Source organism: Rhinopithecus roxellana, chromosome 11 (genome assembly GCF_007565055.1).
Source record: "Rhinopithecus roxellana isolate Shanxi Qingling chromosome 11, ASM756505v1, whole genome shotgun sequence".
Lineage (NCBI taxonomy): Eukaryota > Metazoa > Chordata > Mammalia > Primates > Cercopithecidae > Rhinopithecus > Rhinopithecus roxellana.
The window spans coordinates 89,506,923-89,522,732 of record NC_044559.1 but is presented as its reverse complement, the minus strand read 5'-3'; the positions used below and the strand labels follow the sequence as shown (position 1 = coordinate 89,522,732).

The 15,810-nt window shown below is 37.0% G+C and overlaps 1 protein-coding gene across 3 annotated transcripts in view; it reads left to right on the top strand.

Moving 5' to 3' along the window:
- The window catches only part of CTNNA3 (catenin alpha 3), a 1,783,100-nt gene extending 1,779,603 nt beyond the window's left edge, over nucleotides 1-3,497 (top strand). For all 3 annotated transcript variants that reach the window (XM_030941008.1, XM_030941007.1, XM_030941009.1), the window contains exon 18: nucleotides 3,122-3,497. In XM_030941008.1, coding sequence (XP_030796868.1) covers nucleotides 3,122-3,409 — 288 coding nt within the window. In that variant the 3' untranslated portion in view covers nucleotides 3,410-3,497. The remainder of the gene's footprint in view (nucleotides 1-3,121) is intronic.
- The last annotated feature ends 12,313 nt before the right edge of the window (nucleotides 3,498-15,810 follow it).

Sequence of the window (15,810 nt, the reverse complement as noted above, 5' to 3'; positions counted from 1 at the left end):
TCAAGTTATATTTCACTGAAAGAATTTTCAGTTAATAAAAGTGATTTGTAATAGTAAAAGAGTTTAAGGATCTGAGTTTTATAGTCGGTTGTTTTGCTCCACCAGGCCTTTAGAATAAATTAACATTCTTGTCTTGCACAGGTACATTTGGGAAGTTCAGAAAATTTTGTTCAAATAAATTGAACACAGACCCAAAAGTAGTGCATTACCTTGTGCAAATTTGCCTTTGTTTTTACAGAGAGGATCCTATTGAATTTTTCCCTTAAAGGATTTTTCATGAAAGTAGACCTGGATGAAATGATGTTTAATAATTTTTTGCAGGCATTAAATTGTGCATCGTTATTCTCTATGAGTAGGCCTGAGACACTGCTTGGGCCTTGAATACAATTTTCTACCATTAGCTAGGCTTGACTTTGCCCATTGCTTGTGTAGCCTGTGATTTAACTGGTAGCTGGTAGGTGCATCGTAATGCACATAGTTCTTAGACCTCAAAGATCTTCATACAGTGTTCTACAAGAGTTCGTCATGAAATAACTATATTCTTTCAGTAACTATCCTATCCATCTGCAAAACTAGAGGGATAATTTGTCTGGTGATTTTCCTGAGTCGAGTGGGGAAGATTTTACTATAACCATTCAGGATTTTAAAAATCAAAGGATTTGGGAGAGGCCAGAATAAAAGATCACAATAGCACAGGCAGGGATTTCTTGATTCAGTGAGGAAAGAAGACAAGCCAGTTTTCACACTTTGAGGCATAAATGAAATTTCAACATCCTCCCTACACTGCCGGTTGATAGATGATACCACTTACGTGAAAAAAAATCAAAAAGCGATAAAATAAATATGGTGTATAAGACAAAATTCATAGTTAAAAGGAAGAAAGGATAATGCAAGTTTTAGGTAAGACCAAAGTTAATGGTGAAATCCTGAATGACAGGAGGTCCTTGGGACCTGCTTCCATGAATGACTTTGTGATGGTGCAGAACCCTTGGGACAAACCCAATATTTTCATGTTTGAGCAATGGCATTACCAAGGATTCTCAACAGTACTCCTATTATCTCCCCATTTAGAAAAACTGGCTTATTTCTGTGATGGGATTGGAAACCCCTTATAATAATTAGCCCATCAACTCCAGGAGGTTTTTGTTAATTATTAAAAGACAGATTTTAACTTACAATCTGTCTGTGAAATAATTTAATAACAAATGTGGTATTCTATTCAAAGACTAGTATTTTTTTAAGTTGTATACAGATTCAGAAGCTCCAAATGTCCTCCAAAATACATTTGAGTGCTTCATGAAATCCTTTTTCATGTTTGTAAAACATTTGTCATTCCTGCCACATGCACAGATTTTACATTTCTGGCTTCAAAAAGTAAAAAGACTTAAAGATGTGTAGTTGCCAAGTATTATTGCCTTTTACATTACATATTTTTTGCTGTTACCGTTCCAAGGATTTCAGGCTTGGCATATAATAGAGCTAATTAAATTCCTTTCCCAGGAAGCAGCCAGCTAGACCACTGCTCCAGGCACATAACCTCAGCTTTCTCCTTTCCTCTGCTCATTTATTCGGTATGTGAGAAGAGACTCCTCCAACAGCAAAGGCAGACGACTCAGGCCAGGCAGCTGCTGATGGATTTTAGTAACTACAGAGCGAGTGTGTGAGTCTCAATCCTGACAGCACGCATCACAGAGGGGTGAGAGTGGAGGCACATCTTCCTGAATGAGTTGGCGGTGGATGACAATCTGCCAAGCTAAAATAATGGAAGAGACATTGGTTGTATAAAAAGGAATCAACTGGCTGGGCGTGGTGGCTCATGTCTGTTATCTCAGCACTTTGGGAGGCTGAGGCGGGTGGATCACCTGAGGTCAGGAGTTCGAGACCAGCCTGGCTAACATGATGAAACCCCATCTCTACTAAAAATACAAAAATTAGCCAAGCGTGGTGGTGGGCGCCTGTAATCACAGCTACTCAGGAGGCTGAGGCAGGAGAATTGCTGGAGCCTGGGAGGCAGAGGTTACAGTGAGCCAAGATCATGCCATTGGACTCCAACCGGGGTGACAACAGGGAGACTCTGTCTCAAAAAAAAAAAAAAAAAAAAAAATTCATCTTAGCCTAGTTATAAGGTATTTTGTAAGATTCTAGGAATACCATTTCATTTTTCCTTGAGATTGGTTGTGTACCCAAACCAGAAAATATAACAAAAACAGAATCATGTGGAAAAATGTTTTTTTAATCTCATTAATGCATCTTTACCATTAAGCAATTTTGTCAGTCTTCATAGAAAAAAAAGAAAACAATATTTAATAAAAATCAACTATTTGGCAGTTACTATACTAGTTTATTTACATGTATTACTTTTCCTTTAATAGACATGCTTGCTTTTTTTTTTCTTTTTAATAGTGAAAAAACTAGGGCAAAAGTGGTTAAATGATTTTTCCAAGTCAACAAATGACAGACCTGAAATTTAAACTCAATTTCGTTTAATTATAGAGCCCCAATTTTATTTTAAAATACTGTAGGATAAAATAAGAGTTCTGTGTTTAAAAAAAAAGACCCTTTTAGGTGCAATTATTTGGGAAATAGTCAAGAAAGAGACTAGTATATATGCATGTCTTTACCTACATGTATGTATGATATTTATCTTAAACTATTCTCTGAGGAGAATTTTCAATTGTTGTTCATATAAAATTATTTATAGATTTTATTGCAGATAATCCTGTCTTACAGAAAGAGCTCAGGATTATCTCCTGGAAATAGAAAGATCCATTACAAAGAAAAGAGTGACCATCTGGCCTTGTGATATTATGTGGATTGGGGCCCTGAAGAATTTACATGATATCACTGGAAGCCAAGAGAAAGAAATTAATCTCTCTAGGATATCATCTTAGAAGATAGACTGTGGATCAATTGATGTATCAGATAAATAGATAACTGATCAAAAATGGATGTACTGATTGAGGTAGATTACTATACATAGTTGTATAAAATGATTAACTCATTCATTTCTGAGGTAAAAGCAAAGTGGTATTCTTTGGCTTCTATAACATTAAATCTCTTAAATTCTTAATTGCATTCCGGAATAATAGCTCTTTTTTCTTTTTTTTTTTTTTCCCTACAGTTGGACAGTGTCACCTCCCTGATCCAAGCAGCCAAAAATTTAATGAATGCTGTAGTGCAAACAGTGAAAATGTCTTACATTGCCTCAACCAAGATCATCCGAATCCAGAGTCCTGCTGGGCCCCGGCACCCAGTTGTGATGTGGAGAATGAAGGCTCCTGCAAAAAAACCCTTGATTAAAAGAGAGAAGCCAGAGGAAACGTGTGCAGCTGTCAGACGAGGCTCAGCAAAGAAAAAAATCCATCCAGTTCAAGTCATGAGTGAATTTAGAGGAAGACAAATCTACTGAAACCACTATTCTACCTATAGTGCCTATATGACAAAATCCTGGCTAACCACACTGCTTTATTTTACACTTAAGAAGTTCTGTAATTTCACTAAGTTTTGGTGTTTAACTCACAAATAACATAAAATATTGGGCGCCAAATCAACATAAGCAGTATATATTTGGGATCATGTCATTGTCATTTCTGTATGGTCAGCACCTAATAGTTAATGAATATTTGCTTGTTGAATGAATGGAATTGTCATGTGTCATTCAGTCTTTCCCATCATAAAGATTATCTACTATTTGTTAACAAATAAACACAGGAGATGCAACAGAGTCCTGTTTATCTATAATACTTCAAGTACACTTATCATCCTTATCTTGAATTAAAACACTAACATGAGCTCCTGACTTGGTTTTTTAATAGAAACAAAAGACTTTTATAAAATATTTTCTCATTTAATCTCCATGCTTTCTTTACCTGATCTAACCTGGCATCTAACCTGGCAGAAATGTATGATTCCTGCCATAGCTAAAAAACAACCTTTTAATCTCTAGATAGCTTTACTCGTTGTCAACTTATTAGGTTAACATCCATTATAAACTAATCAAATTTAAATAGTCAGGCTACTTGCTGGATTTTGAAGGTCAACCTTGGTTATTAATGAAATGTTTTCTTAACATTATAAAGGTTACAATGAGTTCTGATGCCACATATGCACCTTTTGGGTTTCCGATGTGTTAGAAAATTCTGTACTTTTGAGTGTTAGGCCTATCCGAATACATACATGAAAGAAGAGTTACCACCCACTGGGGAAATGAGACACAAACTATATCCCACAGTGAGTTATATTAATAATAACAAGTGTAAGTTCTGTATGACCCTATTCTTACAAACATTAAAAATACATTTTTATCAGCTTGCAATTGTAATTAAAAGGAAAATGCCAGTTTGAAAAGCCTTTTGGCATTGAGTAAAATATAACTGCATGAATTGTAACATTGAACTATGAAGCAAAGTTAATGGCAATGTAGCTGGAGTTATTTTAATAACGTTCTTTTAAATAAAAGTCACTGGGGTCACTTTATAACTCCAGTCACTGTGTTCATTCCTCGTTGAGTTCATAATGAACTTCATAATAGTCTTAGAGTCTAGTGTACCTCTCTGTCTCATTCCCCCTCTCTTTTTCTCTCCCCTGACAACCTGCCTCTCTCTGTCTTTCACAAAATGTCCTTAACAGAAACTCTTTGTAGGCCATAAGTTTTGTTTTCACTTTTTCACATTCATAGAGTTCTGACTCACAGACTTTAAAAAACATTTTCTATTCTATGTTATCATAATAGTCTTGCATTGTAACTTTTTACTTGTAAAACATTGCCATTGATGAGAGCTGTCTCAACAACGATGTAACCTTAGATTGATGAGAAAAAATTTACACATACAATACCAGTTGATATTAGGAGAACTGGTTTGGGTGAAAGGATGCATGAAACATATGAAAGCATAAATATTGACAGTATGATATGTGTGGAATCTTAAGCATAATGGTGTGGGAAAAAAAGGATCTATTTAATAGGTCATTATTAATTATGCAGGAAATGTTAAATTTCTTGTAATGAATTATTTCAATCTTCCCAGTAGCTGGGTTGCCTGAGCTCAGTGTAAAACTTCCTAGGAGGTGAAGGCAATGAACTCCTCCCTGTTTTGCACCATAGACTGGGCTACAATAGTTCTCCTGAACAGAATGCACTGCCCAGAAGAAAAGGCAGTGAAGAAGGGAATTAGGAAATTCAGATGACTCTGTTTCTCAGAATTATCTAGATGACTGAGGCAAATAGAGATTAAGAAAATCTCTATTTTATTGAAATGCTGCCATCATTTTCTGCTCTAAGTGTAGATGTTGCAAGAATGACATCTGTGGTACATCGTTCTTCCAGATAGAAGTATAAATTTATAATTTGGTGGAGAGAGCAATTTTCTTTTAATCACCAAACTACCAGCTGTATAGAAAAATTTTTTGAAATCACCAAACTACCAGCTGTATATCTTAGCTCCTAAAGCCACATTTGCAAGAATCATAAGCATCTCATTTAGAAAATCTAATGTCCACTTGACCTAACATCATCTTTCCACGTGTTGGAGTTTAGAACATGCAGTATTGGACACCACAAGAACAGAAATAACTTGAAATTATACAATTACCAAGTAACCTCCATCTCTTTGTTAAAATGACTTTTTACCCAAAGTGAGATGTTAACAAGTTCTCCTCTTTAACCCAGGCAAATTTTCAGCTAAACTCAAAGCAAACTATAATTAAACAAAACAGTAAAATTTTTAACTCAGTGAATATCCTAGGAGTTAATCTGCTGTAGTAATCAATGGTGACATAAAAACAAGATGCATAGAACAGAAAAAGGCATCTGTCTACCTGAGTGAATTCCTGTAGTAGGCAGCAGTTCAAGATTTAGTTTGATTCAAACCTGCTGATAAAACAAATGCTTATATACAAGAAAAACTAGCGGCGAGATACAAATAAATCTCTCTATTATGTAGTTAAATTAATCAGCATGACACATTTATGTTTAGGTATTTCTTCTGCAGAGGAATGCCAGAAATTTCTTAATGAGAGTGATAATTTGGTGATCCACCTATGTACCTTTTGATGTCTTGTCACAGAGATTAGTGCTTCCTCTGATAATATATTTGCTTGATCCTGCTAATAAGAACTCACCTTTCTCTTTTAATGAAATCCATTTGTGTTAATTTACATAAGGAGAAGCATTCCTTCAGAGGGAGGAGTGGGTGTTGGCCACCCACAGGAGCAGTTCCATCCCTGGTTACCCACCAGGATCCCTGCCAAATGTTAGACTGGAATTAGAATGACAATTTTTTTAAAAAATTGTGAAATAATAATCCACTAAGGGGTTTTCTCCTAATTAGAGAAATTTGAAGATTTTCATCAAATATAAAAAGTGAAAAATAGAAATTGTTCCCTTTAATTTATGACAAATTAAAATTATTTCAGTAAAATGTTTCTTTCTAAGTTTCTGGATAGTTCTTGATTGAGTCAAGAAAAAACTCACACACAAAATTTCTCAGCTAATTTGTTCATTGTTCCTTTCTGTTTATTTATTATTTATTATATGAGTGCAAACTACAAATGTATTAGAAAAGACAATACAGTATTCACATTCACAAGTGTGCCTTCTGGCCTTCGAAATCTTTTAACATAAGATCAATACAACATATTTGTTCCCCCATAAAAATCTCTTATGTACAGGGAATAAGGGCCTCCATAGCTACACAGAGACACCCACTCTTGCAGTCTGGCATTCTTGACACCTTTAGCTTCAAAGGCAGCTGGTTTTCAATTTCAAGCTAAAATTGTGAATATACAATTAAGTGCACAACTTGGGCCTTCAGAACAAATAATTAATGCTCCTCAAATGAAATAATGAGTGGCTGAAAAGCCTAATGTGTAACAACAGAGGAAGTGACTTCAATGGCTTCCTAAACCTTCACTTTGAAGGTGTTCTTCTCATCTCACCCACCTCTGGGCTAGGTATCCTGTTAATTGCTGACAATTTCCTACCAAAATAGTGTAGTCAGGACTGCCCATCACAGCCAATTACTCCAGTTAATGCCCTTTCCTCTTCTTCTGTGAACCAAAAATATCTCTCTCCTGTCTCTCATCTCTATCCCAGGTATAAATTGCCTAATACATTTTACAGAGTTTTAGTCAAAATTATGAAGTTTAATTTCCAGCAACATTATTCTTTTAGTCTTTCTATTCTCCAAAACATTCTTAAATTTTGGTATCAAATGTTCATTTCTGTCCCAGAAATTGTGGTTCCCATAGCTACAGATTTCTGCATAGTGGCAGAATGAGTGGAATAAGAGCTGAGACTTTTCCTGGTGATATCCACCATTCTCTTGTGAATTCATTGCAGAATAGACAGCCTCTTTCAGTTTCATTGTATATAGTTCTTTAGATTGGCAAAGCAGGCACCAGAATCTGAATTTGAATGAAATCTGTAGTTTCTTTTGTGGGCCTATTTTTTGCCAAGACAGCCTGCCTATTGTATATTTAGGAATCAAATATTCCTTTTTTCTGTTTGTAAAGTCAGAAATATTTCAGTTAAAAAGAACATAATTTTATATTATTTTAATAATTGTTTTTAAGTAAAGTAGGAAAATTTCTGCCACCTGAGATGTTACTGTTTTTGTTTATATGAAAATTCCATTTCTTTCTTTATGACTCTTTTCCCACACCATTATGATATGTCCAACGTTAGTATTTTCCATTTTACCACTAAACAAATAAGCCAGGACTAATAACAATAGCAGTTTGAGAGTTTTTATTTTGGCGTTTTGGTTTTAATTAGGAAAGAAAATTTGGATGCTACTAAAAACCAATTGTAGTTAAAAATGTTTTGAATGAGGTTCCTAACACTATCTTAGACATCTCAAAGAGAAAGAAAGAGAAGAAGTAAAATTTTAAATACCTTTTTGGCATTTTTAACCAATTCACATGAACAAGAACATATATTCTGTTAAAGCAAAATAAAGAATAGTTTAAAACACTAGTCATCTTTCATGGGAATATTTTCCCCCTAACAGACAAGATAGAATCCATTTCCGGACACTCTAAAATAAAATAATGTTAATTGAGAGAACTGTCTCCAAATGGAATTCAATCTGACCAGAATCCCATCTGCAGGCAATAGATGGGCTGTGGGGCCGACCTTAAGTTTTATTCTGAGATGAGATGAGATGCTTCACGGCTGCTGGCTGCATTATGGCATCTACCAGTCCCCACTGGTTTGTGGGAACAAACTGCATGGATTGATATTCAATATGAGTTTGGTAAGTTGGAGAAAAATGGAGACGGACAGAGTAGTCTAAAGGGACAACAAATAAGAAGGTGCCAGAGGTAGGGGTCTGAGAGGGGTAGTTGCAGAAGCATTTAGCTTTCATAGAGGAGGGGAGAGTTTTTTGGTTCTATGAAGACTGGGCAGCCCTCCTGAGGAAAATATTAAGGATAGAATGAGACACTTGTCTTGGTGGTTTGGTGAAGTCATGTTGAAGGCAAAAGGATGAACTACACATATTTTGAGCATGATTTTGTAATACTGTTTGCAAGCTGAGAAACAGAAATTCAGCCATTCTCCTGACTGTTGATAGGTGAAATTCTTCGCAATATTGGAGCCAGTCTGGGTAACCACACCTTCATATATTTAACAGCTATTTGTTAAAAACTATGATGTTCCAGGCACTGTTCTAGGTTCTTAGGATACACTATGTAACAAAACAAATAGTGATCCTCGCCCTCACGTGCCAGCTGTGTGTTAAATACTAACTATTATCTTATTCAATCCTCCAACTAACCCTATAGGATAAACATCATTCCATAGACAAAGAAGCTGAGGGTTAAATAGGGTAAGAATCTTGCTCAAAGTCTCACTGGCTTTAAAATAAGGTTTATTGCACCCCGTATTCTGAACTTTTAGCCACCACGACATCCAGATTTCTTGGAAATTTTGATTTAATTTGTCAGTTAATAATGAGATACACATTTCAAACTGCTGGCTGGCTGCCTGTGTAAAAGCAAAAATTATATAAACTTTAAAAATATATTAATATGTATTTTACGTCATTCAAGACAGATATATAATTAGCTGAGTAATCTCACCTCTAATAACTGAATGTAGCGTGTCAGGTACATGGGAAGTAAATTATTTATGTGATCTGAAATTAGAGGACCACCTTTGCCAAATTACTTTTATTACCATGGAGAAGAAAGTGTTAATGAAAATGCCTCTTTCAGCCCATCTTCAGTATTGGTTGGTTAATATCATTTGTTGACGCCACTTCTTTCCTCTTTTACTGCTAATGTGTGACTGTGTTTAAAATTATAGATTGCAGAAGAGTGTTGGCCAAGGATTATTTAGTAAGATAAAGTTTTCCTGTATTTGAAATTTACCCAAACTGGCAAATACATCTTTCCTTCTTTATGGAGGTCACATGTGTGCAGAGTATGTGCCTGAATACAGGCAAACTTGGTTTTTTAAAATTACATGATCTTTTTTAGAGTCAACCAAAGGCTAGACTCTTCTTGCCCATGTTGCTGGATAGGCTTTCACATCTCAGGCCTTGGAGAGTTAAATGACTTTCTCATATTTCTAAGGTGGAACCACATGAGAAAATCACACATTCCTAGTTTGAGCAACGGAATGTGTATATTTGAGATCTTCACTTTTATGTATCTGGTAGTCATGATGGTGCCTATTCCCAACTGTAGGAAAGGAAAGCCCTCAAGAAGAAAATTCTTTTTCAAAAAGGCTCAGATTTCTAACAATTACATCTAAATGTTTCTTCATTTTAGAACATGTACAGAAGCTACTTAATATTAGCAGGGCAGTTCCTGTGTTTTCATTTCAAATGAAATATTTCCAGTTCCAAAGTTTATCTCCTTGGCATTTTCAAGAAGGATGGTTATTTCTATTCTGGTTATTTGGTGTTGGAGGTCTGTGACACTTCTTTAAACATTTAAAGCCCCCATTGAATAGTTGTATCAATGGTTAAAAGCTGTAGATACCTTGTTTTTCTATTCTGACAGCCCAGCTTATGCAGACTCAATCCAACCTTAGGTATGTCACATCAGTTTCCCATCTGTGTAAATTACCTGAACCTCTCTGTGGTATTCACTGAGAGTTGAGCTTCTACTAAGGGATTTCCTTGACCTGGGCTTTTAACACCAGATTTGTAGTGGAGTGTTTATTAATAAAGCAAAGGAGTAAGTCCGAGATGTTAGCCCCTGCTCTCAGTTAAACAGAACTTTCCTCCTTCCTGAATATTTAAACATAAAATTAATTTTAAACTACTATAAAAATCACGTTCCATTGCTTGCCAAATCTTATGCCATTATAACGCGCTATTCTTACATGTTAGTATACACTGTGTCCATAGGGATATAAATACGAGAACTTCAGCAACTGTCTTGTTGATTTTGCAAATTTTTCTCATGTGGTACAGTCCCTCCAAAGAAAATTTCCTTAGATATAAATGATAGCATAATAGTTTCTCCTCCATATCCGTGACTAACAAGTCCCTGAAAACAGAAGTAGACATATGTTATGCCCAATTTAGTACTTAATAATTGAGGCTTAAAACAAAATTTTCTTGGGAAAGTTGGGTGATTAAATATAAATTAAAACTTCCAGAGAAAGATTTCCAGATGCCCCTGTTTTCCATTTTGATTATGGCTTTAGTTTCATATCAACTTGGGGGAAAAGAATCTTTTACTTTATGTACTATTATAAGCAACAACTTTGACAGCTTAAATGTAATGACCTCTCTGAAGGTAATATGCACATGATAATTTAGGATGAAAGCAGATTTAAACTAAGACTTTCTGAGATGCAATAAAAGTAACCAATTCATAATAGTCATGTTTATTGAAGCAACATCTTGGGAGCTTACGTTTAGTGGCATCTGAGGTGTTTCTGACCATCTTGCTTGTTCATTTCACCCTGCTCTGCAGAGACAGAATGTGATTGAATGAACTGCCTACTATATTAATGACCAGTTCAAAGCCGTTTTGTGCTTTGGCTATAGATAAAATTTGGCAAAAACACTGTAGGCCTTTCTGGTCCATATTTATCCTTAAAGTAGTTTTGCCAATCAATAAACATGAATTATTTATCCCGAAATAGAAAAAGCTCTTTACTATCCTATGACATTGACATAGAAGCCCAAATACTCCTTGTTTGAGACCCTGCATGTCTTTTGTGTTTAACTGAATGATTTTTTTAATTGTGCTCTTAATTGCATTATTTAACATATGTAACACTGGGTTTGTTTTGGTTATATAGTATTATTTTACTTTTTTCTAATTTCAACTCACGTCACTCTGTAGTTCATTAAGAATTTGTTCAACTGACAATTAAAACCTGTGTGTTAAAGTAACAAAAATGAAAAGATTGGGTATGCATTTTATGTTGATATTTGGTAGTGGATTTCTTGGGTGGGACAAAAAAAATGGAGATCAATAAATTGCTGAGTAGTCCAACCATGTGTTTCTAAGTGTCACCTTCATTCTCATTCTCCTTCAGTTTTACATATTATAATTCATGAAGGCATTTTTCCAAACTACTGCATGCATACAAGTAACCTGAAGCGTATCTGATAGAATTAAATTCATAGTCTAAATGAGCATTTTTGGTCTAATATAGGCACTAGTGTTGGGCATTAGACATGCCTTTAATAGTTCTGTGTAGCTCAAGAGTTGTTCTTTAGCTTAGGACTTTATGAAAATGATCAATAACTTTTCTGAGAATGTCCGAACACATACTCCCTAGCGGTCATGGAATACCATTGGTACTACCAATGCTCTTGTATCTACAAATTACTGAGTTTTTAACATCCATCTTGGCCTCCTCATCTTTAGGCTGATGATAATCCTTTCTCAGTATGAATCCCATGGGGATAGCATCTGGATCCTCTTTCAAGGGTCACACAGGCTATTGCTATCTACTCTAGAACATCAATCCCATCATTTTCTCCCTTCAGGGCCCTTACTACTTCAGAACACCTACTGCTAAGTCTCAGTCTGCAAGTTCCCAAAATACAGTCTCTAAGTATTGTTTTCGTCACTTGATTCTTCTGAAAGACCATGTTTCCCCTGATTCAGTTCTGCCAGATACCATCTGACTTTGTTAATGGAAATGCCAGTGTCATGTTGCCTTTCTGCCTCATTCTGTCCTGGGCCCCAGGAACCCATAATTGCTCTGGCAGCAGCATTCTATCTGCCTTGATCAGTTTGTCATGCTTGCTCTGGGGGTGGAAGTGGAACTAAAAGCACTCTTGGCAAGAAGAGTCTGTTCCTGCCTGGAGGCTGAGCTGATGCCCTGACATTTCCTGGGCAGGACCATTAAATATTCCATCCAGGAGCAGTAACTCAGAGATGTAACTTCCAGTCACTGCATGTCCATCCTGTAGCCTCTTGGGGAAAACCTGCTGTCCCTGGTCAAGTAACCCTGACTTCCTACTTTGTCTGAATTTCATAGTTTTAGAAAGGAGAAGTTCCCTTGGTGTATAGGCCAGAAAAGGGAGTTCTCAGGAAGACAAAGGGAGTGTCAAACCCAAGGGAGCTGACAAGAGTGGGGGGGGGGGGGGGGGGGGGGGGGGGGGGTTAGGTAGAGTGGAACACACACAGGCTTTTACAACATTGTCCTTTGTGCCTGAGGCTCAGGGAGGTAGCCTGGAGGCACGGATCTGTTAATCTGAGCTTCACAAAAAGGTGAAATGCTCTCCTTCCTGCTACACTCTTGCCTTCTCACTGTCCCTTTAGTTGTTGATAGTGACAGGATGTTAGGTGTGCAGATAAAATCTGCATGTTTCCCTTCTAACATCAGAAAAAACAGTTTGCTAGCAATGGGTGGAGTACTATTCAGATGAAACTGAAAGAACCAAAAGTGGGCTATCCTCCTGAATGCAGACCTGAACACCTCCCTTGGGAGTCTGCCATCTGCAGGCATTGATTTGGAGAAGGTAGGGGCAGAGAATTAACTATGCTTTTGTTCTGCTGCAGAGGAAGATTGTGTGGTGATGCTGGGGATCCACAGCTGGAAACTGGAATGGCTCCTTCTTTCCAACAAGTGCTCATAGCGTCTCCCACCCACTAGGTTAATCAGTTATGTCACAGTCACTCTGAGGCTAGGTTTGGAAGACCCTAATGCTGTTTCAGAGAACGCCAAGGCCAGAGAAATGTTTGAGTCCCTTGACTCCATTATATTCTGAAATCCTGGGACAGTTATATCATGTATACTTTTGTATCTCCAACAACTGGCACACTGAATGGCACAGCACATGGGAGGAACCCAACTGATATTTTTGAAAGGAAAGTACAAAACCATGAATTAGTTTATTTCAAATGAATGAATACAGAACCCTACTGCTCTGTAACCTGGGCCACCTGCTGAACTATGCAAACCAAAATTCTGCGAGCTTTGGTAATTTCCATGTTAACAGAAACAAAACTAATGTCAGGGAAAGAATTTGAAAACTCATGATTCTTCCTGCCACTCTTTCTAAACACTGCCAGTGCCTTAGGTAAATGAAAGTTACTGATAAGGAAAAGCTACCGGGTGTTTCTCACTCATTTGTTTATTCAACAGCCAAAAATATTTCTTGAGGGGCTGTTATATGCGAAAGGGTTATGGATGACAGAAAGAAGCGTGAATGTTTTGGAATCAAGATGTGGGCTCCTCAGGTTAATTAAAGTAATTAGCAGCACTAGGGAAATAAAAATGCTGCTCATGGGAACCTTACCATGGTGGAGGAAAGCAAAGTAAGTTTCTAGCGGGGGATTTGTTGAGGTTCTAATAGGAGGGTGGTTATGGCTTAGTAGTTTACAGAACGATAACATTTCATGAGTAGGGTATGTGTCACGGCATAGAAATAAGAATGAGTTTGTCAGAAGCAGCGTCAACTGGCCAGTATGGAGGGCACTGAATGGTACTGATACAAGAGTTCAGAAAGGCAAAAGAGGGGTAGATCACAGAGGATTCAATGTCAGGCTGAGGTGTTAAGGCTTTAATTTGCAGATGGGGACAACATCAAAGTCTTCTAGCAAGCAAGTTCTCAGTTCTACACGCAAAGTTATAAGATGACTAGGTAGTAAAATGTAGGATTGATAAGTTATTTAGAGTGAAAGAAAGGACTAGGAAAAATCAGTTGCCCTAGTTCTGTGTGAGATAAACAAATGCCTGAGTGAAATTATAAGGATAGTGATAAAAAGAAATATTGTGAAACCAGAAAGCATCAAACAAACTGACAGTAATAATTGTCAGCCTTAGCAACTAATTCTGTGAAAGATATTGTTTCCAGTGTACTTGGTCACATTGAAAAGAACTGTCTAAAAGCATAATCATATGCTCTAATAGATGATAAAAGTTGAAGGCAAATCATATTTATCAAGCATTTACTAAGGGCCCAGAATTGTACCAAACATGTACCTACACTATTACATTGACTCTTCACTGAAGCTTAGTGGTTACTTCATCCTACTCCCACTCTGCAGATAAGGAGATGAAGACCAGTTCGAGTAATTTGACCATGCACACCCCGCCAGTGACAGGCAGATTTGTGATTTGAAACAAAGAAGCCTGAATTTGGTCTCTACTCTTTAATATAAACTATTCTGCAGACTGGAATCATTTTTATTTCTCACCATCTGCTCATATGGAAGCCTTTGCATCAAAGATTTGAACAGTTTTTGTTTTGACTGTGTTCCATCTGAACGAACCCACACCTGGAGACATCCTAAAAATGGTAGCAGGAGAGTTACCACAAGGGACTTTCTCAAACCATCCCAAGATGAGGCCCATTGGGATTCCAAAGAAAGAAGCACTAAACACCAGGGTGATCAGCCCAAATGGTTTACTAAAGGAACTTACATACAGAGTGCTACAGCAGTCCTTGAAACATAGTGAGAAAAGAGATCTAGATATGTCTGCAAAGGGGAGGTTAGTTTATGGAGCTCATATGGGGACTGAAGGAATTTGGTTTAGGGCTGGGGCTAGTTTTCATGTGTTTAGCAACATTTTTGATCTTTTAGTGTTTCAAGCAACAATTAAATCAGTTTATCAGTGCCTGGAAATGTTCAGGGCCCCAGCTTGGGTTCAAGCATGCAAGAAAATACATACAGTTGGCCCAGACACAAAGCAGTCAAGGCACTTTGTGTTTCTTCGTCAGTACAAAATAAAAAAGGGCAACTTGGGGAACCCTACAGACTTTCAAATGACGAAAGACAAATGGGCCCATGTCTCTTAGTTTAAACATTAACTTATTTTCTCAGTCTGATCAACTCTAGCCCGACTGACAATCTGAACGGTCAGCTCACAAGAGATATAGTAGCAGCGCTTCTGCTTCCAAGTTACTTGTCCCCATTTTTAAGTATTCAAAAGAGTGTATGTGAAAACAAGAGATACCTGCAACACTCGGTGCTTTTTCAACTTTTCCTTTGATATATACCTGACCACAAAGTAAGGAGCTCAGAAAGTATAGAAACTGTAACTGAAGAGCAATCATAAGTCTTAGATTTCGTCTAAAACTTTAGGTACATTTTGCAATCTACTATGGGATATATTCTTGTTGATTTTACTATAGTACAGCTTATTTTATTTTAAAGGCAATTTTGCATTTTTCTGCCAAATAATGATGGTCAAGTGGGTTGCACCATGTTTAAGATAAGCACAAGATGTGCCTTGCCTGAAATCTACTGAGATGGCTGAACCCAATTTGAGAAATGCTAAAACAGGCCACTTGCGTGACTACTGTGGGATGGCAAGATGACACCATGGCTGACAGCACGAGCTTTGGCGCGACCCCACCTAGTTTGCATCCTGGCTCCATCGTT